The sequence below is a fragment of the Ranitomeya imitator genome, chromosome 5 (genome assembly GCF_032444005.1).
Source record: "Ranitomeya imitator isolate aRanImi1 chromosome 5, aRanImi1.pri, whole genome shotgun sequence".
Taxonomy (NCBI): Eukaryota; Metazoa; Chordata; class Amphibia; order Anura; family Dendrobatidae; genus Ranitomeya; species Ranitomeya imitator.
The window spans coordinates 68,894,311-68,920,648 of record NC_091286.1 but is presented as its reverse complement, the minus strand read 5'-3'; the positions used below and the strand labels follow the sequence as shown (position 1 = coordinate 68,920,648).

Here is a 26,338-nt window from a genome sequence, read left to right as displayed (position 1 = left end):
TATCTTCATCAGATGACGTCCTCTTCTGGTCTTCACGCTGCGGCTCCGGCGCAGGCGTACTTTGTCTGCCGTTAAGGGCAGAGCAAAGTACTGCAGTGCGCAGGTGTCGGGCCTCTCGACCTTTCCCGGCGCCTGCGCACTGCAGTACTTTGCTCTGCCCTCAACAGGGCAGACAAAGTACGCCTGCGCCGGAGCGTGAAGACCAGAAGAGGACGTCATTGTAAGAAGATGGGAGGCCCCGGACCGCGACGCCCATCGGATCGGACGGCCGCCCAGGTGAGTATAATCTAACCTTTTTTTCTCATCTTTTAGGATACACCGGGGGCTTATCTACAGCATTACAGAATGCTGTAGATAAGCCCCTGATGCCGGTGGGCTTAGCTCACAGTTGATTTTGGGGGTGACAGATTCTCTTTAAACAGTTATGATGCACTTGTACCTATGACAGTTTGTGGGGCTGTTCACATGTTGGATTTTTTCCTATGACTGAGTAGTCCGTACAAAGTCATGGATGCAAGTCCGATATTGACCAGAGCATTTGATCAAAATCGGCAATGTAATTCTGTGGGTCAGTGAAAAAAGTCTGACCGCACTCGGATGCCATCTATTTTTTTACTGACTGATAACAAAAAAAAAGTTTCTCCACTTTCTCCTATCGGTGAAAAAAACTGATGAAACGCTGTCTAAACTCTAATGTCACTCACTGATGAAGCTTGGTCTGTTTTTCTTGTACGTGAAAAAATCCCTGATGTCCGCATGAGCCCTGTTATTTGTCGCTGTGATTTTCAGACGCATCGTGGCAGCACCACATTGTGACCTGGTCAATAGAGATGAGGGAACCCGAACTTTAAAGTTTGGGGTTTGTCACTTAGTGTCCGGTGCTGAACTCGGAACATGGATTTCTCCTGGGAGTCAGTTTCAATGTTTGGAATTCCGGGGGAAGGAAGTGAAAGAGAGAAAAATACAGAGGGAACTAGAACCCGAACTTTCAAAACCCGAACTTCCATGGGTCCGCTCATCCTTACTGGCCACTGTATGGCCTTACCCTAAGGCATCTATAATATTTTAATTTTGGGGGGTTAAACATAAATAGGTACATATAACAAAACATGAAAAAATCCATAATAAGAAGAATGTAGCAAGATGCAAGGAATGTTTCGGATCAACATATGCATTTGAAGTTTCACACTCGAAACACTACAGAAGCCTGGGAGACAGGACTAGAAGAGGGAGATTAACTCATTTCAGGAAAGGTCAAAAACATCTCTTCAGAAGAAGGACTGAGAGCAGCAGCTGTTTCTGTCATCAGAATCAAGATTCCCGGCTGGAGAATATGATAACAATGTAGACCAGATGTCAAAAGGATGCAACTGTGAAGACTGCGATCTTCATGAGCACGGAGATTTCACCGATAAAGGAAATGCCTGAAGCACCTTGCTCTGTATCACGAGCCGACACATGAAAGACAATGGATAATGTAACGTAAAGGAGACTTATCTGCTTGTAAATGGGTAGGTCACATACGCATGTAATGATTATAATTTCTGGTGGATTACAGTAATCTACATGAAGACACAGCCTGTCAGACTAATGTGAAGCAACAGTCTGAATTACCATTACAGATGGCTGTATAGATTGTTGTAGAGCTATGAACAACTAAAGTTTTGTTTTTTAATGTGACAGCTTATCTTATGGGAATTAAACTATGAAATTATCAAAATATTTGCAATGTTTCAGCTCAAAATCAAAAGGCTTTTATTTAATTTTTTTTTAGTCAAATTATGTTTGTGGCTGTCTCAAAAAAAAGTTTTTCTTTCCTCCAAAACCTGCACTACTCTTCTTTATGGACTGTGGATTAGCAGCTCTGCCATATTCATTCATATTCTTTAAGGCTGTGTGCACACGTTCCGGATTTTTCGAGTTTTTTCACTATAAAAACGCGATAAAAATCATTTAAAATATGCATACATACGCATCCCATCATTTATAATGAATTCCGCAATTTTTGTGCATATGTTGCGTTTTTTGTGTGGAAAAAAACGCAGCATATTCATTAATTTTGCAGATTTTTTGCGTATTTCCCACTATATTATTGCATCCCAGAACCTCCGGAAAAATCTGCAAAAAACCGTGAGAAATACGAGAAAAAAAATGCATGCAGATTTCTTGCAGAAAATGTCCGGTTTTGTTCAGGAAATTTCTGCAAGAAATCCTGACGTGTGCACATAGCCTAAATATCAGGCAATGGTCAAAAATGAAATTTCTTGCAAAAAGAAAACTTTTCATTTTTCAGAAACATGGCTAACACCCTCTGACACCACCTCGCCTGCTGCGCTGCGTTACGGCGGCCTGCATTTCACCTACATTCCTCGCCCCGGCAACAGACATGGTGGAGGAGTGGGTCTTCTCCTTTCTTCTAACTACACCTTTAACCCAATCCCACCTCTACCCTTCCCTCTTTTGAAGTCCACTCTGTCTGCATCTACTCTCCCTCCAACCTCCAAGTGGCCGTCATATACCGACCTCCGGGCCCGGCCACTGCCTTTTTTGACCAATTTTCTACCTGGCTTCTTCACTTTCTTTCCACTGACATTCCTACTATCATCATGGGTGACTTCAACATCCCCACTGATACCCTTTAGTCATCAGCCTCCAAACTCCTGTCCCTTACTTCATCTTTTGGACTTGCTCAGTGGTCCTCCTCAGCCGCCCACACAGACGGACATGCAATAGACCTGGTCTTCACCAGTCTCTGCTCTCTATCTAACTTCACCACTTCCCCTTTCCCTCTATCCGACCACCAACTACTCACTTTCTCATCTCTGACCTCCTCACATGTCGTCCATGTCCAGCAACATGCGCACCTCTGCAGAAACCTTGAACACCTAGACACTCATACACTCTCTGACTCTGTTCTATTACTGGCATCCATATCATCACTCCATGACACAGACTGTGCTACTGCTTTCTACAATGCCACTCTCGCTTCAGCTATTGACACGGTTGCCCCTCTCGTTTATGGCAGAGTGTGACGTATCAATAGACAACCCTGGCACAATAACACCACTAAAAGCTCTGGCAAGTGTCCAGGGTTGCAGAGCAGAGTTGGAAGAAAACACATTATCAAGGCGACTTCACTGCATTCAAACAGGCTACACTCGCTTTCAAATCTGCTCTCACCTCTGCTAAACAGGTCTACTTCACAACCCTCGTATCTTCCCTATCCTACAACCCCAAACAGTTATTCAAAACTTTTAACTCCCTCCTCTGCCCCCCACTGCCCCCTCCAACCTCTCTCATCTCTGCTGAGGACTTTGCCACACACTTTAAAAATAAGATCGACTAAGCAAGGCAAGTCTTCATTGTTCAACCACCACAACTCCTGGAGCAGCACATCCATAATGAACTTTCCTCCCACCTCTCATCTAACTTGCTCTTTGACAATCTACAATCTGGTTTCCACCCCCATCACTCAAATGAAACAACCCTGACCAAAATTACTAACGACCTACTTACAGCCAAAGCTAACAGACAATACTCTATACTCCTCCTAGACCTGTCGTCTGCTTTCGACACAGTTGACCACTGCCTCCGACTACAAATCCTCTCCTCCTTTGGCTTCAAAGATCTCGCCCTATTCTGGATCTCCTCATACCTTTCCAACCGCACATTCATCATTGCCCCATCCCTCCTAATCCCACCCTCTCTGTTGGAGTCCCCAAAGGCTCTGTTCTAGGACCTTTACTCTTCTCAATCTATACACTTGGCCTAGGACAACTCATAAAGTCCCATGGATTCCAGTACCACCTTTATGCTGATGACACTCAGATCTACCTCTCTGGCCCAGACGTCCCCTCTCTGCTGTCCAGAATCCCAGTGTGTCTATCAGCCATATCCTCCTCCTCTTCTCGCTTTCTCAAACTCAATGTGGACAAATCTGAACTCATCATCTTTCCTCCATCTCACAGATCTTCTTTACCTAACCTATCTATTGCAATTAACGACATTACGGTTTCCACCGTACTGGAAGTCAGCTGCCTCGGAGTAACCCTTGACTCTGCTCTGTCCTTCAAACTGCTCATCCAAGCTCTTTCCACCTCCTGTCGCCTTCAGCTCAAAAATATCTCCAGAATCCGTCCTTTCCTAAACCCTCAATCTACTAAAATGCTTGTGCATGCCCTAATCATCTCCCACCTCGACTACTCAACATCATTTTCTGTAGCCTCCCTGCTAACACCCTTGCACCTCTCCAGTCCATCCTTAACTCTGCTGCCTGACTAATTCATCTCTCTCCTTGCTATTCCTCCGCTTCCCCCCTCTGCAAATCTCTTCACTGGCTCCCATTCCCTCAACGTATCCAGTTCAAATTATTAATACTGACCTTCAAAGCCATCCATAACCGGTCTCCTCCAGATATCTCTGAACTAATCTCCTGATATCTTCCGTAACGTAATCTCTGGTCCTCCCAAGACCTCCTTCTCTTATTCACACTTATTCGCTCCTCACCCACCCGCCTCCAAGGCTTCTCTCGAATATCCCCCATCCTCTGGAATCTTTTGCCCCAACATGTCCGACTATCAATCACATTCGGATCCTTCAGACGGAACCTGAAAACCCACCTCTTGAGGAAAGCCTACAGCCTGCACTGACCCCGCTTCCTCCTCATCACTACTGAAGCTACCGCCTCACCAACAGCTGCTGCAACCCTCAACCTATTGTCTTCTTCCCCACCATCCTGTAAAATGTAAGCTCTCAAGGGCAGGGTCCTTGCCCCTCTGTATCAGACTGTAATTGTTAGTTTGCTAAGGCTTCTTTCACACTTCAGTTGTTTGGCGTCAGTCTGCTCCGACATAGTGACGGATCCGTCACAATTGTTGAGAAAATGGTTCTAACGGATCCTTTTTTTGACGGATCCGTTACTTGGGGGTTGTCAGGGAAAAGTATCTACTTTTTGGAGCATGCTCAATTGGTAAAGCGGATTGGGGCGACGGATCCGCCGAAATGACGGTCGCGACGGATCCGTCGCCCATAGGCGGCCATTCTATAGAATGGCGGACGTGACGGATCCGTCGCGAACCGCCATTTCGGTGTAGACAAAAAACGTTATAATGTCCGTCAATGTCTAGATGACGTCCGCCAAATCTCGACGGATCCGTCACATGGCGGATGGAACGGACGACCATCCGCCACAATCCGCCACTAATGTATGTCTATGGGAAAATAGCGGATCCGCCAAAAAAAAAAAAATGGCGGATCGGCTTTTTGAGGAAAATGGCGGTTTTAGACTGACGCCAAAAGACTGAAGTGTGAAAGAGGCCTTACTGTAAATGATATCTGTTATTTGTATGTAACCCCTTCTCATGTACAGCACCATGGAATCAATGGTGCTATATAACTAAATAATAATGTTTGGTTTCATGTTTCATGTTTAATGTTTGTTTTTATGAAAACAAAACAAAAAAAAACTGTCACATGCACACCTGTAATTAATGCAAGCTAACAGAAATCTGTCCATATCGCACTTTTGGTTATATGAAGTATTTTATAATTTTGTTATGCTGAAGTCATTAAGCAAATAGAAAAAAAAATCATTGCGATCTTAAGGTAGCCAGAAACATCAGACTTTGTTGGCTCAAAATAAACCATTTCCACCTAAACAAATGTAGGGTCAAACTTAAAAAAAATGAACAAATCGTTCAACTGACCAACGTCCATCATCGGAAATCAAGTCGGCCATGTTTGATTTTTTTTCATATGATAGTTGGACAAAGAAAAAAAGTAATTCATTGAGTGAAATAATGTTTGTCTATGGACAATTATTCTTCCACCTTGTTGGTGTCATGTATGGCCTAGAACAGCCAATATGGAATAAAATGTTGATGGCTTCATCAGTGTTATGACTGAACAAGATGACTTTTTTTTCAGTCAAAGATCAAACATAAAACTACATTAATGTGTACGTCCATTTTAGGTCTATAATGCGGTGAAGTTGGTATAGTAAAGTTAAAAGGGGTTGTTACTAGGCATGAGCGAAAGTGCTCGGATAAGGTGTTATCGGAGCATGCTCGGGTGCTAGACGAGTGTCTTCGGCATAGCCGAATAACATCTTAGAGTCCCCGCAAGTGTGAATTCGACATCTGCAACAAATGCAGGGATTCCATAACAAACAGGCAATCCATGCATGTGTTGCCGCTGTCGAACAGCTGCGAGACATGCAGCCGCAAGGACCCGAATATATTAATCGAGCATGCTGAAAACACTCGGTTAGCACCCAATCATGCTCAGTTAACACTATCTGAGCACGTTCGCTTATCACTAGTTGTTTAGAAAAGAAAAAAGGGGAAGTTGGAGTGGCACCGCAGCAATAATATCTAATTAATACATGGGCCAGTGTGCCATATACCAAAAATGAAGGGTATGAACAAAAACAAAGGCATAGGATTGGTAACAAAACCCAATAATGCTCACAATAAAAGGCATATGGGAGAGCCAAATAGTGAAAAACTATACCTTTATTATATATATTTTGCAAAGGAAAGGGGACATAAAAACATTTAAAAAGGTGGACAAATCAGGGGGAACAAGCCACCAAGACACTTACGGTATATCAAGCAGTCTACCACATAGAGGCATCTAATAACTCGAAATGATCCAACAGTAATACAAAAGAATTGCTGTTAGTTCATAAGACAATACAAATATGCATATAAATATGACTCTGCCCAATGTTATACCATATCAATCAAGAATAATATAATCTAAAGTGGCAGACCGACTCCAGAATAACCGAATGAGAACAAGCTATCCCAAGAAATTAATACCTGAAATAATAAAGGTCAGATCAAGGAACTGATTAGTTGCCTGAAAGAGAAAGCTCAGGGTAACCCATGATGAAGCCACTTGCTCAATGTTACCATAGTTCTGTAGAGCTCTAGGCCACAGAAGAAGGAAATGTGGTTGCTAAAGATTTCCAGAGAAACCACACAAGTCGGAGACATGACTATACAATGACAGGGAACAAGGCTGCATTATTACAAGGATGTATCACTAAGTGCCGGGCAGATGGGATTACGGCTTTTAATTGTATGTGGTTTACCACCTGCCCTTTTATGTTTTATGAAGATGAATAAAATTATTATTAAGGTTCTAATTTACCATTTAAAGAAACCCTAATACGCAAGATTACAGTTTTAGAATACTAGCTTTGGTGCTCTGCCAATCCCAAGAATGTATGATTAGAAATTGTTTCGCCGAGTCTCCCTGGCATGAATCTCCAGAAATATCTGCTTCTACTACAAAATCTGTCAAGGACAAAAGATAATAAAAGAAAAAAAATAGGTACGGTGAGGGGCTGAAAAGGTGAATATATGATAATTTTTCTTTTTTGAGTCTAAAGGTACCTTCACACTCAGCGACGCTGAAGCGATACCGACAACGATGTCGATCGTTGCAGCGTCGCTGTTTGGTCGCTGGAGAGCTGTCACACAGACAGCTCTCCAGCGACCAACAATGCCGGTAACCAGGGTAAACATCGGGTTACTAAGCGCAGGGCCGCGCTTAGTAACCTGATGTTTACCCTGGTTACCATCGTAAAATTAAAAAAAACAAACACTACATACTTACCTTCCGCTGTCTGTCCTCGACGTTGTGCTTTCCAGCACTGACTGTGAGCACAGCGGCCGGAAAGCAGAGCGGTGACGTCACCGCTGTGCTTTCCGGCTGGCCGGCGCTCACAGCCAGTGCAGAGAAGCACAGCGCCGGGGACAGACAGCGGAAGGTAAGTATGTAGTGTTTGTCTTTTTTAACTTTTACGCTGGTAACCAGGGTAAACATCGGGTTACTAAGCGCGGCCCTGCACTTAGTAACCCGATGTTTACCCTGGTTACCAGTGAAAACATCGCTGAATCGGCGTCACACACGCCGATTCAGAGATGTCTGCAGGGAGTCCAGCGACGAAATAAAGTGCTGGACTTTCTGCAGCAACCAACGACATCACAGCAGGATCCTGATCGCTGCTGTGTGTCAAACTGAACGATATCGCTAGCCAGGACGCTGCAACGTCACGGATCGCTAGCGATATCGTTCAGTGTGACGGTACCTTAATGTGTTTTTTTTTTTACTTATCCAAAGGATTGGTGATAATACACAGATTATATTAGTGTGAGTCTGATTTATGGCACCCACTCCGGTCAGTGTGCAGGCTCGACAACTGCGCCACTCATGCCCTGTGCGGCAGCGGAGCACTGCACTTGGCTTTATCTGGGACCCCATATTACACATTGGATAAAAAAAAAAAGAAAAAGACATAAAATGTTATTGTTTTCATTGAATTTTCATAAACTAAGAAAAAAAGAAAAGCAATAGTTAGAAAAAGATGAATCTCGTTCTATTTAGTAGATGAATCTCGTTCTCTTTAGTCATTGCATAAGATAAAGAAATGTGGCCCTAACTTATGTAAATAAAAGTATTTAGGTTAAACTTTCATGTTTCGCCATCTTCGTCCCAGTCTATGGTCACCGTGGGGGAAAAAAGAAAAATCTGAAAATGAGTTCATAACACAATAAAAACACCTCTTAAAATACCAACCCCACATCTAAAACATGAGAAAGTGAGTAACACGATTCCCTCAGCGGGGCAGTTGTGCCTTGTTCCCCGACACCTCCAAACACAGGAAAGCAGCGCACACCTCTTCTGTGGTTAGAAATGTATGTTGTGGCAGTTTTAAGCCCCAATTCAATGTGAATCTGCATTAACCTCACCGTAAATAAAATAGAATTTCTAAAGAATATTTAAAAATAATTGAGAGTAAAATCAATGCCACAAAGTATAACCACCTGAAAAGAATAAACGGTTTTATTTTGAGAGCAGAATAGTAAATCTGGATGAATTAGATATAGAAGCCAGCTATCTGCAATATTGTAAAGTGTGAAATTCGTCACCTACGGCATCTGTTCCTAATCCTTTCTCACCATCAAAAAGATATGAAATGCTTTGAATGTGGATCAAGCCTTTCATTTAGCCAAAATCAACTGTAGTGTTTTTCTGGTCCATAACCCGTAGTCTGCCATCAGGGGCGCTATAACTGGCTCGTTCATGTCCCGCTGTCAGTTTGTTGGATAATCCGATTATAATCAACATAAGGGCACATATAATTACTACACACAGAAAACATGCATATACGGGGCTTCTGGTTTAGCTTAAAGGGGAGGTCTCCTTTCAGAAAACTTTTTCCTCTATAATGGTTAACTGTGCTTTACTTATGCTGCCCGGGGCCAAAGCTGTGTATCCGCCGCTGACATCACATTTGAGAACGTTGCAGCCAATCAGTGAGCCCAGCAGATTATGCTGTCCACATCGGTAGAGCCGCTAAGGTCAGCGATTGGTTGCAGCGCCGTCTAAGTGAAGTCAGAACTTCAGGTGAACAACACAGACTGACCAACAGAAGACAGCCAGCGTTGGACCCAGGGAGGGTAAGTAAAACTCAGTTCATTTATTATTTTTTTTCTTCTACTTATGGAGATTATTGGAATAACTATTCTGAAAGGGCACAACCCCTTTAAACTGAATACACAATACTTTAAGTGATGTTCCACCTTTGGATATATTTTAGCATGGATTTGTCACCAAATTTTACAATACAAACTGCATACATTATTAATTATATATTAGATTATGAGGCAGGTGTACTTAAAAAAAAATCATGTCATAATAGCAGTATGATCCTGTATGAACGATTAAATCAATCTTCACCCTGATTGACAGAACTTCAGAGTACCGCCTCCTTGCCGAGTTCTCACACTGCTCAGTATAAGCTGCAGCTCTCAGGCTGGGTGGTTGGATACTGACTAACCTTTGACTTGAGAACTCATTCACTCTATAGCTCGATTTATAAAATGCACATCTTAATATCAGGGAATACTTAGCAATTCTGACATGTATTTTCAAAGGAAATACACCAATCTCATCAAGTCTGATATATTTAATAATGTATACAGTTTGCATTGTAAAATTTGCTCATAAATTCACTTTAAAGCTTAATTTCACAAGATTTTCTGCTATTTTCTTTTTAAATTTCAGCAGAAATATGTACTATATAAAAAAACAGACTTGCCATTCGGAATTTTGGCTGCAATTATCATTGCTAATAATGTGTGTTAAAGCTGCATATTTCCTTCTTTGCATTGCACTGCAAAGGGTGAAAACGGTGGTAAACACTCCCAAAAAAATGGTCATTATGAGATTATGTGCATAAAATGCCTTAAAATCTCACACCGCATGACTACTGCAAAACTGCAGATTTTCCATGTGAAAAATTCAGAAAGAAAATTTGCTGTGTTTGTGTCCCACTGGAATGTACCCTAAAGGTCATTAGGCCCGTTTTAGCACTGTATCCCATGGGCGTGGAGAGCAGTGGATATTCATTCTCTTTAGTAGCGGGCACACGTGACTGTCCAGCAGCCGCAGGAACCGGTGGCTGCGTCTACAGTGTCCGCTGTTAAAGAGAAATGAATATTCACTGCTCCACAAGCCCACAGTTCCTTCCACCTCTCGGTGCCAGCTTCAGTGGATAGATGTAGGAGGAACTATGGGCGTGGGGAGCAGTGAATATTCATTTCTCTTCATCTCTGTACACAAGTGTTAGCCGCAGCAGCCGGCTTCTAACTACCGTGACACGCTGATCCGCAGCTGCTGCTCCCCCACCTCCCCATCCACAGCAGGCACATCCAGATTATAAGACACAACCCCATTTTCTTCCAAATTTTGGGAGGAAAAAAGTGTGTCTTATAATTAGAGAGAACAATACTGTATTTTTCACAAGTTTTAACTAATGATGAGCAAACATGCTCAGATAAGGAGTTAAAAGAACAAGCTTGGGTGATAACCATTCATCTTTGGCAAGCTCTTCGGCAATCCCTGCATGTGTTGTGGCTGTCGAACAGCCACGAGACATGCAGCTGAGGGGACTTGAACATATTTTTTGAGCACGCTGAAGACACTCTTAGAACACAAGCATGCTTGGATAAAACCTTATCCAAGCACATTCTCTCATCAATACTTATCAATACTTATAACCAGTAAACAGGAAGATGATAACTTGCTGATCGGTGGGTGTCCCACAGCTGGGAACTGCACTGACCGACAGCAGTAGGTCGGGAGCTCCATTCTCTATAAGGGTGCTGGAAAAAGAAGAGTGAAGTGCTTGACAGACCCATAGTGAATGAACGGCCTATAGGTCAATCATATGCACGGTCTCTTTATTCTATCAGGAATAATAGTTTCCAAATCTACCAACTAATGCGGCTCCCAGCTGTTGACTTCCACCGACGGATAGGTGATATTTTTTTTTCACCTGACTAACCAGTTAGCTGCCATAAGTCACAATAAAATGTAAATCCTAAACGAACTGGACAAGAATTGAGAAGACAACAGAACAAACAGTATACTTTATAATCTAGAGAGTGAGATAACATAAATGAACATCTAAGTTTATTGTTCATCCCTGACTGGGAACAAAGACAATTTTCAAATATTAGGGTATTTTTTGGTAATGCTCAGCGATAAATTACTTTCTGGGAACGGGACTCATTGTCAATCCTAACTTTCATATGCAGAAAAGTCTTAGTGAATGCTTTGGCTTCCATAGAACCTGTTAGTGATTAGAAACAAGTCACTCTTTACAAACCTTGGCTTTGCCATCCTCAGCAGACATGTAACCAACACACATGCTCTCCGTAGTATGGCTCCACAGGAACTCAACTGCAAGGGAAAAGTAGGAATTAGGGTATGCAGAGACATGAACATAGGGCTAAACCACTAAGATTTGCTTTTCTGTACCTAGCAGAGCCTGCTTATTGTCTGCCGAGTCCAGCTTCGAAGAACATCTACACGATCGAAGAACAATTACACCACCAAGAATGCTATCTTCATTAGCCAGGAAGGGTGAACCTAAAAATCATTACTTTGGTTAAACAATTTATATGACACGTGATAAAATACTGATCATTATAATGAAAAAAAAAATGTGGTGGGTTAAAAACAGTTCTTGCAAATAAAAGTAATCAATTCCTCGAGGTTCCCCTCAAGATCTCTGCTTGCAGTTACTTATCGTGAGCCCTTTTTGGCTTCCTTCCTTCCAGTGTTGAGTGGTTATTTGTTCTCCTGAAGGAGATCCAACTGGTGTAGGGAGCCACATTACCAGTCAAAGCTCAATGGGTGGGGTGTAAAAATTAGTACAGTCTCAAAAGAAAAAAAGCACCTAGGTGATCATATGACCAAAACAGATTCAATGTTGACCTAGATTATTTCCATGTATCAGTGGTACATTAATGTATGATCAGCATTAGCAGTGTGAGGGAGACAATAAACCTGTAGCGTTTATTTCTTGCAGGCTTTATGCCATTACTGCACACAGGGTACTTTGGGTCCCCCCCGCTCGTGATCGGTCAGACTCCTTGCGATCATACACTTTTGACCTGTGCTATGGACACGTGCTAAATGTAGTTTATGGGAGTTGTACTTCTAAAAGACACCATCCATTGTATCAAAAATAAGAAAAAAATGTCCAAGTGGGTATATTAAAAAAACAAAACGCGAATATGCCATTTTTATTTGGGGTTCTGTTTTTAACCCCTTCAAGACCCAGCCTATTTTGACCTTAAAGACCTTGCCGTTTTTTGCAATTCTGACCAGTGTCCCTTTATGAGGTAATAACTCAGGAACGCTTCAACGGATCCTAGCGGTTCTGAGATTGTTTTTTCGTGACATATTGGGCTTCATGTTAGTGGTAAATTTAGGTCAATAAATTCTGCATTTATTTGTGATAAACACGGAAATTTGGCGAAAATTTTGAAAATTTCGCAATTTTCACATTTTGAATTTTTATTCTGTTAAACCAGAGAGATATGTGACACAAAATAGTTAATAAATAACATTTCCCACATGTTTACTTTACATCAGCACAATTTTGGAAACAAAATTTTTTTTTGTTAGGAAGTTATAAGGGTTAAAATTCGACCAGCGATTTGTCATTTTTACAACGAAATTTACAAAACCATTTTTTTTAGGGACCACCTCACATTTGAAGTCAGTTTGAGGGGTCTATATGGCTGAAAATACCCAAAAGTGACACCATTCTAAAAACTGCACCCCTCAAGGTACTCAAAACCACATTCAAGAAGTTTATTAACCCTTCAGGTGCTTCACAGCAGCAGAAGCAACATGGAAGGAAAAAATGAACATTTAACTTTTTAGTCACAAAAATTATCTTTTAGCAACAATTTTTTTATTTTCCCAATGGTAAAAGGAGAAACTGAACCACGAAAGTTGTTGTCCAATTTGTCCTGAGTACGCTGATACCTCATATGTGGGGGTAAACCACTGTTTTGGCGCACGGCAGGGCTTGGAAGGGAAGGAGCGCCATTTGACTTTTTGAATCAAAAATTGGCTCCACTCTTTAGCGGACACCATGTCACGTTTGGAGAGCCCCCGTGTGCCTAAAAATTGGAGCTCCCCCACAAGTGACCCCATTTTGGAAACTAGACGCCCCAAGGAACTTATCTAGATGCATAGTGAGCACTTTGAACCCCCAGGTGCTTCACAAATTGATTCGTAAAAATGAAAAAGTACTTTTTTTTCACAAAAAAATTCTTTTAGCCTCAATTTTTTCATTTTCACATGGGCAACAGGATAAAATGGATCCTAAAATGTGTTGGGCAATTTCTCCTGAGTACACCAATACCTCACATGTGGAGGTAAACCACTGTTTGGGCACATGGTAAGGCTCGGAAGGGAAGGAGCGCCATTTGACTTTTTGAATGAAAAATTATTTCCATCGTTAGCGGACACCATGTCGCGTTTGGATAGCTCCTGTGTGCCTAAACATTGGCGCTCCCCCACAAGTGACCCCATTTTGGAAACTAGACCCCCCAAGGAACTAATTTAGATGCCTAGTGAGCACTTTAAACCCTCAGGTGCTTCACAAATTGATCTGTAAAAATGAAAAAGTACTTTTTTTTCACAAAAAAATTCTTTTCGCCTCAATTTTTTCATTTTCACATGGGCAGTAGGATAAAATGGATCATAAAATTTGTTGGGCAATTTCTCCCGAGTACGCCGATACCTCATATGTGGGGGTAAACCACTGTTTGGGCACTCGGCAGGGCTCGGAAGAGAAGGCGCGCCATTTGACTTTTTGAATGGAAAATTAGCTCCAATTGTTAGCGGACACCATGTCGCGTTTGGAGAGCCCCTGTGTGCCTAAACATTGGAGCTCCCGCACAAGTGACCCCATTTTGGAAACTAGACCCCCCAAGGAACTTATCTAGATGCATATTGAGCACTTTAAACCCCCAGGTGCTTCACAGAAGTTTATAACGCAGAGCCATGAAAATAAAAAATAATTTTTCTTTCCTCAAAAATGATTTTTTAGCCTGGAATTTCCTATTTTGCCAAGGATAATAGGAGAAATTGGACCCCAAATATTGTTGTCCAGTTTGTCCTGAGTACGCTGATACCCCATATGTGGGGGTAAACCACTGTTTGGGCGCACGGCAGGGCTCGGAAGGGATGGCACGCCATTTGGCTTTTTAAATGGAAAATTAGCTCCAATCATTAGCGGACACCATGTCACGTTTGGAGAGCCCCTGTGTGCCTAAACATTGGAGATCCCCCAGAAATGACACCATTTTAGAAACTAGACCCCCAAAGGAACTAATCTAGATGTGTGGTGAGGACTTTGAACCCCCAAGTGCTTCACAGAAGTTTATAACGCAGAGCCATGAAAAAAAAAAAAAAAATTATTTTCTCAAAAATGATCTTTTAGCCTGCAATTTTTTATTTTCCCAAGGGTAACAGGAGAAATTTGACCCCAAAAGTTGTTGTCCAGTTTCTCCTGAGTACGCTGATACCCCATATGTGGGGGTAAATCACTGTTTGGGCACATGCCGGGGCTCGGAAGTGAAGTAGTGACGTTTTGAAATGCAGACTTTGATGGAATGCTCTGTGGGCGTCACGTTGCGTTTGCAGAGCCCCTGATGTGGCTTAACAGTAGAAACCCCCCACAAGTGACCCCATTTTGGAAACTAGACCCCCAAAGGAACTTATCTAGATGTGTGGTGAGCACTTTGAACCCCCAAGTGCTTCATAGAAGTTTATAATGCAGAGCCGTGAAAATAATAAATACGTTTTCTTTCCTCAAAAATAATTATTTAGCCCAGAGTTTTTTATTTTTCCCAAGGGTAACAGGAGAAATTTGACCCCAATATTTGTTGTCCAGTTTCTCCTGAGTACGGTGATACCCCATATGTGGGGGTAAACTACTGTTTGGGCACATGCCGGGGCTTGGAATTGAAGTAGTGACGTTTTGAAATGCAGACTTTGATGGAATGCTCTGCGGGCGTCACGTTGCGTTTGCAGAGCCCCTGATGTGCCTAAACAGTAGAAACCCCCCACAAGTGACCCCATTTTGGAAACTAGACCCTGAAAGGAACTTATCTAGATGTGTGGTGAGCACTTTGAACCCCCAAGTGCTTCATAGAAGTTTATAATGCAGAGCCGTGAAAATAATAAATACGTTTTCTTTCCTCAAAAATAATTATTTAGCCCAGAATTTTTTATTTTCCCAAGGGTTACAGGAGAAATTGGACCCCAAAAGTTGTTGTCCAGTTTCTCCTGAGTACGCTGATACCCCATATGTGGGGGTAAACCACTGTTTGGGCACACGTCGGGGCTCAGAAGGGAAGTAGTGACTTTTGAAATGCAGACTTTGATGGAATGGTCTGCGGGTGTCACGTTGCGTTTGCAGAGCCCCTGGTGTGCCTAAACAGTAGAAACCCCCCACAAGTGACCCCATTTTAGAAACTAGACCCCCCAAGGAACTTATCTAGATATGTGGTGAGCACTTTGAACCCCCAAGTGCTTCACAGACGTTTACAACACAGATCCGTGAAAATAAAAAATCATTTTTCTTTCCTCAAAAATTATGTTTTAGCAAGCATTTTTTTAGATTCACAAGGGTAACAGGAGAAATTGGACCCCAGTAATTGTTGCGCAGTTTGTCCTGAGTATGCTGGTACCCCATATGTGGGGGTAAACCACTGTTTGGGCACACGTCAGGGCTCGGAAGTGAGGGAGCACCATTTGACTTTTTGAATATGAGATTGGCTGGAATCAATGGTGGCGCCATGTTGCGTTTGGAGACCCCTGATGTGCCTAAACAGTGGTAACCCCTCAATTCTAACTCCAACACTAACCCCAACACACCCCTAACCCTAATCCCAACAGTAGCCATAATCCTAATCACAACCCTAACCCCAACACACCCCTAACCACAACACTAATTCCAACCCTAACCCTAAGGCTATGTGCCCACGTTGCGGATTCGTGTGAGATATTTCCGCACCATTTTTGAAAAATCTGCGGGTAAAAGGCACTGTGTTTTACCTGCGGATTTTCCGCGGATTTCCAGTGTTTTTTGTGCGGATTTCACCTGCGGATTCCTATTGAGGAACAGGTGTAAAACGCTGCGGAATCCGCACAAAGAATTCACATGCTGCGGAAAATACAACGCAGCGTTCCCGCGCGGTATTTTCCGCATCACGGGCACAGCGGATTTGGTTTTTCATATGTTTACATGGTACTGTAAACCTGATGGAACACTGCTGCGAATCCGCAGCCAAATCCGCACCGTGTGCACATAGCCTAATTCTAAAGGTATGTGCACACGCTGCGGAAAACGCTGCGGATCCGCAGCAGTTTCCCATGAGTGTACAGTTCAATGTAAACCTATGGGAAACAAAAATCGCTGTACACATGCTGCGGAAAAACTGCACGGAAACGCAGCGGTTTACATTCCGCAGCATGTCACTTCTTTGTGCGGATTCCGCAGCGGTTTTACAACTGCTCCAATAGAAAATCGCAATTGTAAAACCGCAGTGAAATGCGCAGAAAAAAACGCGGTAAATCCGCCATAAATCCGCAGCGGTTTAGCACTGCAGATTTATCAAATCCGCAGCGGAAAAATCCGCAGAGGACCAGAATACGTGTGCACATTCCTAACCCTAACCCTAGCCCTAACCCTAGCCCTAACCCTAACCCTACCCCTAACCCTACCCCTAACCCTACCCCTACCCCTAACCCTAACCCTACCCCTAACCCTACCCCTAACCCTAACCCTATTCTAACATTAGTGGAAAAAAAAAAATTTCTTTATTTTTTTATTGTCCCTACCTATGGGGGTGACAAAGGGGGGGGGTCATTTATTATTTTTTTTATTTTGATCACTGAGATAGATTATATCTCAGTGATCAAAATGCACTTTGGAACGAATCTGCCGGCCGGCAGATTCGGCGGGCGCACTGCACATGCGCCCGCCATTTTGGAAGATGGCGGCGCCCGGGAGAAGACGGACGGGACCACGGCTGGATCGGTAAGTATGATAGGGTGGGGGGGGACCACGGGGGGGGGGATCGGAGCACGGGGGGGGGGGATCGGAGCACGGGGGGGGGAATCGGAGCGCGGGAGGGGTGGAACGGAGCGCGGGGGGCGTGGAACGGAGCACGGGGGGGCTGGAATGGAGCACGGGGGGGTGGAACGGAGCACGGGGGGGGGTGGATCGGAGTGCAGGGGGGGTGATTGGAGCACGGGGGGGTGATTGGAGCACGGGGGGAGCGGACACGAGCACGGGGGGGAGCGGAGCACAGGGCGGAGGGGAGCCGGAGCAGTGTACCGGCCAGATCGGGGGGGTGGGGGGGCGATCGGAGGGGTGGGGTGGGGGCACACTAGTATTTCCAGCCATGGCCGATGATATTTCAGCATCGGCCATGGCTGGATTGTAATATTTCACCCGTTATAATGGGTGAAATATTACAAATCGCTCTGATTGGCAGTTTCACTTTCAACAGCCAATCAGAGCGATCGTAGCCACGAGGGGGTGAAGCCACCCCCCCTGGGCTAAACTACCACTCCCCCTGTCCCTGCAGATCGGGTGAAATGGGAGTTAACCCTTTCACCCGATCTGCAGGGACGCGATCTTTCCATGACGCCGCATAGGCGTCATGGGTCGGATTGGCACCGACTTTCATGACGCCTACGTGGCGTCAAAGGTCGGGAAGGGGTTAATGCATTCATTGTGAGATAATTAAGAAGAGAAGACAATGCTCTTCTATTCCTAGACTGCACACTTGGGAAAATACAACTTTTTTTATGTTTCCATGTTGGGGGTTGCTGATAGTAAGTATCCACGCCAATTCAGAAATTGAACCAAACAGTCTCAGTTCTCTAGTTAGCGTCTAAAGTGTTATGTTTCTGTAAACCGCATTTTGGGAAAAATTTAGCAAAACTGGCTTTTTTTAGGTGTGGCACGAACGGATTGTTTTATTGATGTCAATTTGGGATGCTTGCAACATTTTGATTGTTTTTTGCATTAGTTTAGGGGGGTGTGGTGACTGTGAAACCACATTCCCGGGGGCTCACTTAATTTTTTCTTTACGACGTTTACCATATGTCTTATTTAATTTTATATTTTGATAGACTGGTCTCTTATGGTCATGCCAATACCAAAAAGGTTTTTTTTTTTCCTTTATTTTTATATGGGAAATATGGCGGGAGAGATTCAAATTTTTATCTATATTAAACTATGTTTTTTTTTGTTTTTTTTTACATTTTCCATTTTATTTAGTCCTTTTAGGAAATTTGAGCAAAATTTGTCTGATCGCGTATATACTATATACTGCAATAATACAACATTACAATATATAGTGAAATCAAGGTCTTTGATGGAGCTCAGCTAGTTACTAAAGAAGAGAAGCTATAAAAATTGACTGCGAACAAGTATCAAAGAACTAGAAGGGAAGATATTGTGATTCAGTTACATGGCAGGGATCATATAACTCAATCAGAAGGTTACTCTTGTTAGGGCAATTCAGCAGAGAAAAGAAAGCAATAACCAACAGAAACCAGATTGCAGATGGTTTAAAAGGGCAAACTTAGGAATTAAAACAGAGGGAACGTGCAAGAAAAACAGATGTTCAATTAGTTAGAAGCAAATTCCAAATCAGCAGAAATTTGTTATGTTTAAGACTCCTGAAAAAGAAAGGAAAAGTGAACATCAACAGGTTAAAACAGAGAGTGAACAGCAAGGAAGGGTCGGAAAACAAAATTAGGTTTGGATTTCTAGGTTTTTGGACATCAGTGCTTGATACCCTCTTAAAAGAGTTGTACAATGTTTAGATGTTATCCCCTCTCCATTACATAGGGTCTGACCACTGGGGCCTTTACAAATACAGAAAATCTGAGTACTGAAGAACCCCATGTGAATGGGACCACTGGAGAAAGGATAGGACAGTGTGTTTGGCTGGTCTATGGTACCCTTCCTGTTACAGAATGTAGGTGCACATGACTGACCACCGCTCCATAGAGAGCCTCAGCTCTTGGTATGGATTGTTGGGATCCCAGCGGTCGGACCCCCAGCAATTGGGAAGTTAACATCCAAACTTGGTAAAACCCCTTTAAGTGCTCTGAACACTTTTGTGTTTAATAAAATTAGTTAGGTTTTCCAAGAAAAACCCTGGGGAGCTGAATAATACTGTACTGAGGACTATGGGGTATGCATTATACTATATGAAGAACTATAGGGTGCATTATACTATGGGGAGTGCATTGTACCAAATGGAGGACAATGGGGGGTGCATTATACTATATAGAGGACTAGGAGGGGTGTATTATACTATATGGAGGTCTGTGGGGAATGCAGTATACTATATGAAGAACTAAAAGAATTATGAGTGTATACTATATGGAGGACTATGGGGAGTGTATTATACTATATGAAGGACTATGGGGAGTGTATTATACTATATGGAGGACTATGGGAAGTGTATTATACTATGTGGAGGACTATGGGGAGTGTATTATACTATATGGAGGACTATGGGGTGTATTATACTAAACAAGCAAAACACAGCCTACTCATCAAGTGATTGGATTGGTTATACTGGAACAAAAATCCTAGTTCTCAGCAGAATATTGCCTGGAGGAAACTGCAGATATGCTGCGGATAACATGATACTGTATGGGGACAGATTGATCTATTAGTGATCGTTCTCTCGCCATCATTGTTCCTTAGCCAGTGTAAAGAGACCGGGAAACAAGTGTCGAACAACTTCAATATTGTCGATCACACTCGTTTAGCGGTCTGAACTCAGCGCATGTAAATACAACTGAAATGTTTCTGTGTGATGTGCAATAAGTTAGCATTTGGGGCCCCATTTTAAACTTTTGCCTAAAACCGGCCCTGGAATTAATGATGCACTGGTGGAATTGGTTACACTTTATTTCTTCTCCTAAACTTCACCAGCTGTGTATGAAGTTAAATAAGAAAGGGCAAAGTACAGAGCACTCGAAAGATCTCTTAGCCAAGAATGAAAAAAAAAAAAAAGACGATTAGAGAAGCAGCAATTTGGTAAACAAAATTCCCAGAAATATAGACTAATGCACAGAATGTCCAGGGGCTTACAGTTCATGTGAAATAAGAGAGGAAGGAAAATGATGAATGGGACTGATGCATGATGTGGATAGTATTAATCCATGCACAAAGACATTACTATTCTCAATGCGCTGAATTGTTCAGCAGGTGATTACACTGACAAATATATTCAGGGCATTGTTTCTTACAAAGCTCTTCATAGCATGAAGCAAGATCAAAGTAGCTATGTTGTGAATTTAACCCAGCCTTGAAAAAAAAAAAAAAAAGCGGTAAATGTGACGGTACTATTCACCTCCTTTACAGAAGATGATGTTCTTGCCAAGATAAGAAAAGAGAAGGGAGCTGGAGGACAGAGAATCAACATGAAGGGGAAAAAATATCTCAGGAACAGCATGGGGTAAAGGCAGGGGAAATCTGAGAACAGCAAGGATTAGAACACAACGTTATTGGGTGCAAGATTTCAGTTATTACACATATTTCACACTTGTGAACAGTAGAGATGTTAAAGTCGACCCGTGACAGGTCTGTAAATCCACCATCTCTAACTCATTGACAGGAAGAATCCTTACTACACTGTGAACACTGCAAAAAAATAAAACAAATCCTTAGAGTAACCATTGGTTTAATTTTTATTTAATACATTAATACACATGAAACTAAGCAACTTTATAATATATCTTATCACAGAAATCTGCTTCTTTCTCCTCCAGGACTGATCATTTATTCTCGATTTATAGGTAAAATCTGTATTCACCAAAGACAGGTTTTCCCACCACTTAGATAGGAGATGACAGTTGAGGATCTAAAAATTCTATGGAGCGAGGAGGCACCAATATTCTGCTGTAAGTTTTAGCTAAACGACAAGAGAAATTGACACCAAATACCATCTATTTCAGGAATGGGAAAATCTGTATTTAATGAAGGCACAATTTTTCCCCCCACAAATTTAGGAAATTTGAGAATTTTTCTAATAAGATTTATTACAAAGTTTTCTATTTCACATCTACTTTTGATTTATAGGAAATGAAAAAATGGAGGTTACTCGTTTTTCAATTTTTAGAATCCACAACTCCATGTAGTAAGGTACCACAATCCCACAAAGTAGATACCGAATTAGCATCAGGTTGCATATACGCTGAGATGTCACATAATTGCAATTTTCCGTCGTGATACAAAATATGGAGAGTTATTTGGTGGTTAGAACGACTCAGACTACATAAGCATCAGCTTTTTACCAAATACAATTAAAGGGAACCTGTCACCCCAAAATGGAAGTTGAGCTAAGCCCACCGGCATCAGGGGCTTATCTACAGCATTCTTTAATGCTGTAGATAAGCCCCCGATGTAACCTGAAAGATGAGAAAAAGAGGTTCGATTATACTCACTCAGGGGCAGTCCTGCTGCGGTCTGGTCCGATGGGCGTCGCGGTCCGGGGCCTCCCATCTTCATAGGATGACGTCCTCTTCTTGTCTTCACGCTGCGGCTCTGACGCAGACGTACTTTGTCTGCCCTGTTGAGGGCAGAGCAAAGTACTGCAGTGAGCAGGGCCACTCTGACCTTTCCCGGCGCCTGCGCACTGCAGTACTTTGCTCTGCCCTCAACAGGGCAGACAAAGTATGCCTGCGCCGGAGCCGCAGAGTGAAGACAAGAAGAGGACGTCATCGTAAGAAGATGGGAGGCCCCGGACCGCGACGCCCATCGGATCGGACCGCCCACCCGGGTGAGTATAATCTAACCTCTTTTTCTCATCTTTCAGGTTACATCGGGGGTTTATCTATGGCATTGCAGAATGCTGTAGATAAGCCCCTGATGGTGGTGGGCTTAGCTCAACTTCCATTTTGGGGGTGACAGGTTCCTTTTAACATCTTAGGTCACTTTCACATGCCGCAGATTGGTTTCAGAAACTAAAGTGCTGAAAATCTATTCTATATATCTGAATTAAGTTATCACTGAAGCATGTCCATTAAGTTCTGCAGGTCCCTTTCAGATCAATGCAGGGCTGTGGCTATGAAGATAGGAAGCTAAACTTCCAGCTACAAATCATACTTTTCCATACTCAGATTTCTTTATAAATGGACACAATGTCAATAGCACAAAAAAAACACAAAGGTATACCTTGTCATGGCTGGTGGGCTCACATAAGCTGGTCAATTTGTGCCCTAAGTACCTTCATTATATAAGTATATTCTATAGAGCAGTAATGCAAAATCTAAATTTCATATCTTCAATGTCTACATACACCTTAGTGCTTACAGAGGCTGCTTTATTCTTTTGATTGTATATTATGCATCTGTTCACACTTGCTTTATTCACTTCGGAGGTGCATGTCTGACTTTTGTAGTATACTTTTGAATGTGGTGACTGTCTCCATATTTGATTGAGCTGCTGCTATCACAAATAAGGGTATGTGCACGCAACATCTTTTTCCGGCAGGTTCTGTCTAAGAAAAAGCACTGAAAAACTTCACAAAAAAATTAAAACAATGCACAGCAATGTCAAATTGACATTGCTGTGCACATGTTCAGTCTTTTGTGACTGCTTTTAACAGCTTCATGGTGCAAAAACCATGAAGCTGTTAAAAGTAGTAACATGTTCATTCGACGAGCGGCTTCATTTGGAAGCCCTGCACCAGGCATCTAACCTTAGGTTCATGAGCACAGGGGCTGCTATTAGAAATTTATACAGCCGGAGTCTAATTCCCATGCATTTGTGAAATGATCAGTCTCTAGAGTACATCTGAGGAAGGTCGATTAGACGGAAAGGTCAAAACTTTTACACACTATTCTTTGATTTCAATAAAAAAATAATTATTTAGAGTGCTGGATTCCACTAATTCTGTATCATAAGGGTTGGGACCCTATCCTACACTGTGTTCCAAATTATTATGCAAATTATATTTTTCTCGGATTTTACTAAATGGTCGGTGCAAATGACAGTCAGTCTAATAAAAGTCATCACCCGTTAGATTATACATCAAATTTTATTGAAGAAACCTCCCAATGATAACAGTATAATCTCCAAAATGAATAAAAACTCAAAATGCACTGTTCCAAATTATTAGACACAGTAGAATTTCTAAAGATTTGATACGTTTTAAAGAACTGAAAATGCTCATTTGTGGAATTTGCAGCATTAGGAGGTCACATTCACTGAACAAAACAGCTATTTAACTCCAAATCCTCCTAACAGGCCAAGTTACATGTTAACATAGGACCCTTCTTTGATATCACCTTCACAATTCTTGCATTCATTGAACTTGTGAGTTTTTGGAGAGTTTCTGCTTGTATTTCTTTGCATGGAGTCAGAATAGCCTCCCAGAGCCGCTGTTTTGATGTGAACGGCCTCCCAGCCTCATAGATCTTGTGCTTGATGATACTCCAAAGGTTCCCTGTACGGTTGAGGTCAGGTGAAGATGGTGGCCACACCATGAGTATATCTCCTTTCATGCCCATAGCAGCCAATGACTCAGAGGTATTCTTTGCAGCATAAGATGGTGCATTATCTTGCATGAAGATGATTTTGCTCCTGAAGGCACATTTCTGCTTTTTAGACCATGGAAGAAAGTTGTCAGTCAGAAACTCTAAATACTTTGCAGAGGTCATTTTCACACCTTCAGGAACCTTAAAGCGTCCTACCAGCTGTTTCCCCATGATTCAGGCCCAAACTGTGACTCCTCCACCTCCTTGCTGATGTCGCAGCCTTGGCCACCAACCATCCACTACTCCATCCATCTGGACCTTCCAGGGTTGCTTGAAACTCATCAGTAAACAAGACTATTTGGAAATTAGTGTTCATGTATGTCTGGGCCCACTTTAAACATTTCTGCTTCTGAACACTGTTTAAGGGTGGCTGAATATTAGGTTTATGCACCACAACAAGCCCTTGAAGGATCCTACACCTTGAGGTTCGAGGGACTCCAGAGGCACCAGCAGCTTCAAATAACTGTTTGCTGCTTTGTAATGGTATTTTGGCAGCTGCTCTCTTAATCCCATGAATTTGTCTGGCAGAAACCTTCCTTATTATGCCTTTATCTGCATGAACTCTGTCTGTGCTCTGTTTCAGTCACAAATCTCTTCACAGTATGATGACCACTCTTAAGCCTTCGTGGAATATCTAATGTTTTCATACCTTGTCCAAGGCATTGCACTATTTAATGTTTTTCAGCAGCAGAGAGATCATTTTTAGTTCCCATATTACTTGAAACCTGTGGCCTGCTTAATAATGTGGAACATAATTTTTAAGTAGTTTTCCTTTAATTAGAATCATCTGGAAAACTAATTATCACATGTGTTTAAGATTGATTTCAGTGATCCATTGAGCCCTGAGACACAATACCATCCACGAGTTTATTTGAAAAACAAAACCATTAAATCTTTATGACACTTAAATCCAATTTGCATAATAATTTGGAACACAGTGTATTTATCTAAGGAGTGCCATTCTTCTCTTCTAATTTCCGTGCAACAGCAAAGATGGTTGTAAATTGGAAGAACACATTGAAACAGAGTGTTGGGTTAGGGCATAAACACTAGGCTTACCTCCTAGCCACTGTGTGGTCAGCGAGCTGCTTACTGCTACACGGAACCCGCTATGACAAGATGCTGGTGAAACCAAATTGTAATTTCTGTGAAGGCAACATTTCATTCTTTTTCTGCAATACACAGAGTTTAGCACACTTGTTGGCCTTTAATAGTGGCAGAATGTGTCTCACAAGTATGTCCCATTCCGGTTAGATGCTTCCAGGGCATGTTTAATGAAATGGTACGTGACTGCATGTCCAGGAGAATGGGAAGTGATGGAGAGAGGGCTCCTTTCTTAGCTCCATACCATGTATACACCCTGGGTAGCAAAGTAAAATACGATCCAAAATGTGATGACAGGTCTGCTTTAAAAGATAAACCCACTGAAAGTTCCTAAATCCCAGCAATTTTTCATCATCCCTTGAGATCAGAGATCTGGAGGATCAGGGGGGTAGAAGTGGCCAAAACTTTGTTACTTAGCAACACTCCACCGATTCCACAAGAATATATATATTTGGTTGCAGATGATCTGACTATATAAGATATTTTTAAAGGTTACACATTTTCTTTTACATTGCAGACTTCTAAGGGATGCTGATATTTATGCTGCCGGCATTGTACAACACACATTGAAACATACACTTTGTGTTAAAACTTATTGGATACACCTTTTCGTACCGATTAGGACTCCTCTCGCCCCTTGAAATGCCTGAATTCTGGATTCAATAAAGTAGGAATAGGAACAGGTCTGTTGGATATCTTCATAATGTCTAAAGCTCTGTTCTCCTGTCCTGTACTTTTTCCGCTTTTTTAATCAGCTTTGGGGTGACAAATAAAATGTTTAATTTGAATGTAGATGGAAATGTCCTAAAATGTCATCCAATTGCCACTTTTCCTTTTTTCAGCTGGATCAAATAGCGTAGTATGCACAACTTTTTTAGTCCAGCCAAAAAAAGGATAACAACTGAATGCATTTTTTTTAAATTGAAGTCTATGGTAAAAAGGATCACAATATAGGGCATTACAAGAAGATACCTGGACATGTAAACAGGGTCTCCGGCTATGTTCACATTACCAATAATCAGTTTAGAACTGGTCTAATAGTAAAAAGAAATTTGGAATTGTTACATTACAAACAGAGCAAACTTGGATGCAAACTTTAGTTTCTGCTTCGCATCCATTTTTGTTCCATTTCTCAAAGATCCAATTTTACATAAATTGTCTCTGAACACCTCTAGTGTTCTGGGCATGTGCAGTGCTTAAATTACCAAATTATTTAAAGGGAATCTGTCAGTAGGGTTTTGCTATGGAATCTGAGAACAGCATGATGTAGGGA

The 26,338-nt window shown here is 42.1% G+C and overlaps 1 protein-coding gene across 3 annotated transcripts in view; it reads right to left on the bottom strand.

Moving 5' to 3' along the window:
* The window catches only part of TASP1 (taspase 1), a 215,769-nt gene that overhangs the window by 7,077 nt on the left and 182,354 nt on the right, over window positions 1-26,338 (bottom strand). For all 3 annotated transcript variants that reach the window (XM_069768773.1, XM_069768772.1, XM_069768774.1), the window contains 2 exons: window positions 11,836-11,946; window positions 11,684-11,757 (listed from right to left, as the gene is read on the bottom strand). In XM_069768773.1, the coding sequence (XP_069624874.1) occupies window positions 11,684-11,757; window positions 11,836-11,946 (185 nt within the window). The remainder of the gene's footprint in view (window positions 1-11,683; window positions 11,758-11,835; window positions 11,947-26,338) is intronic.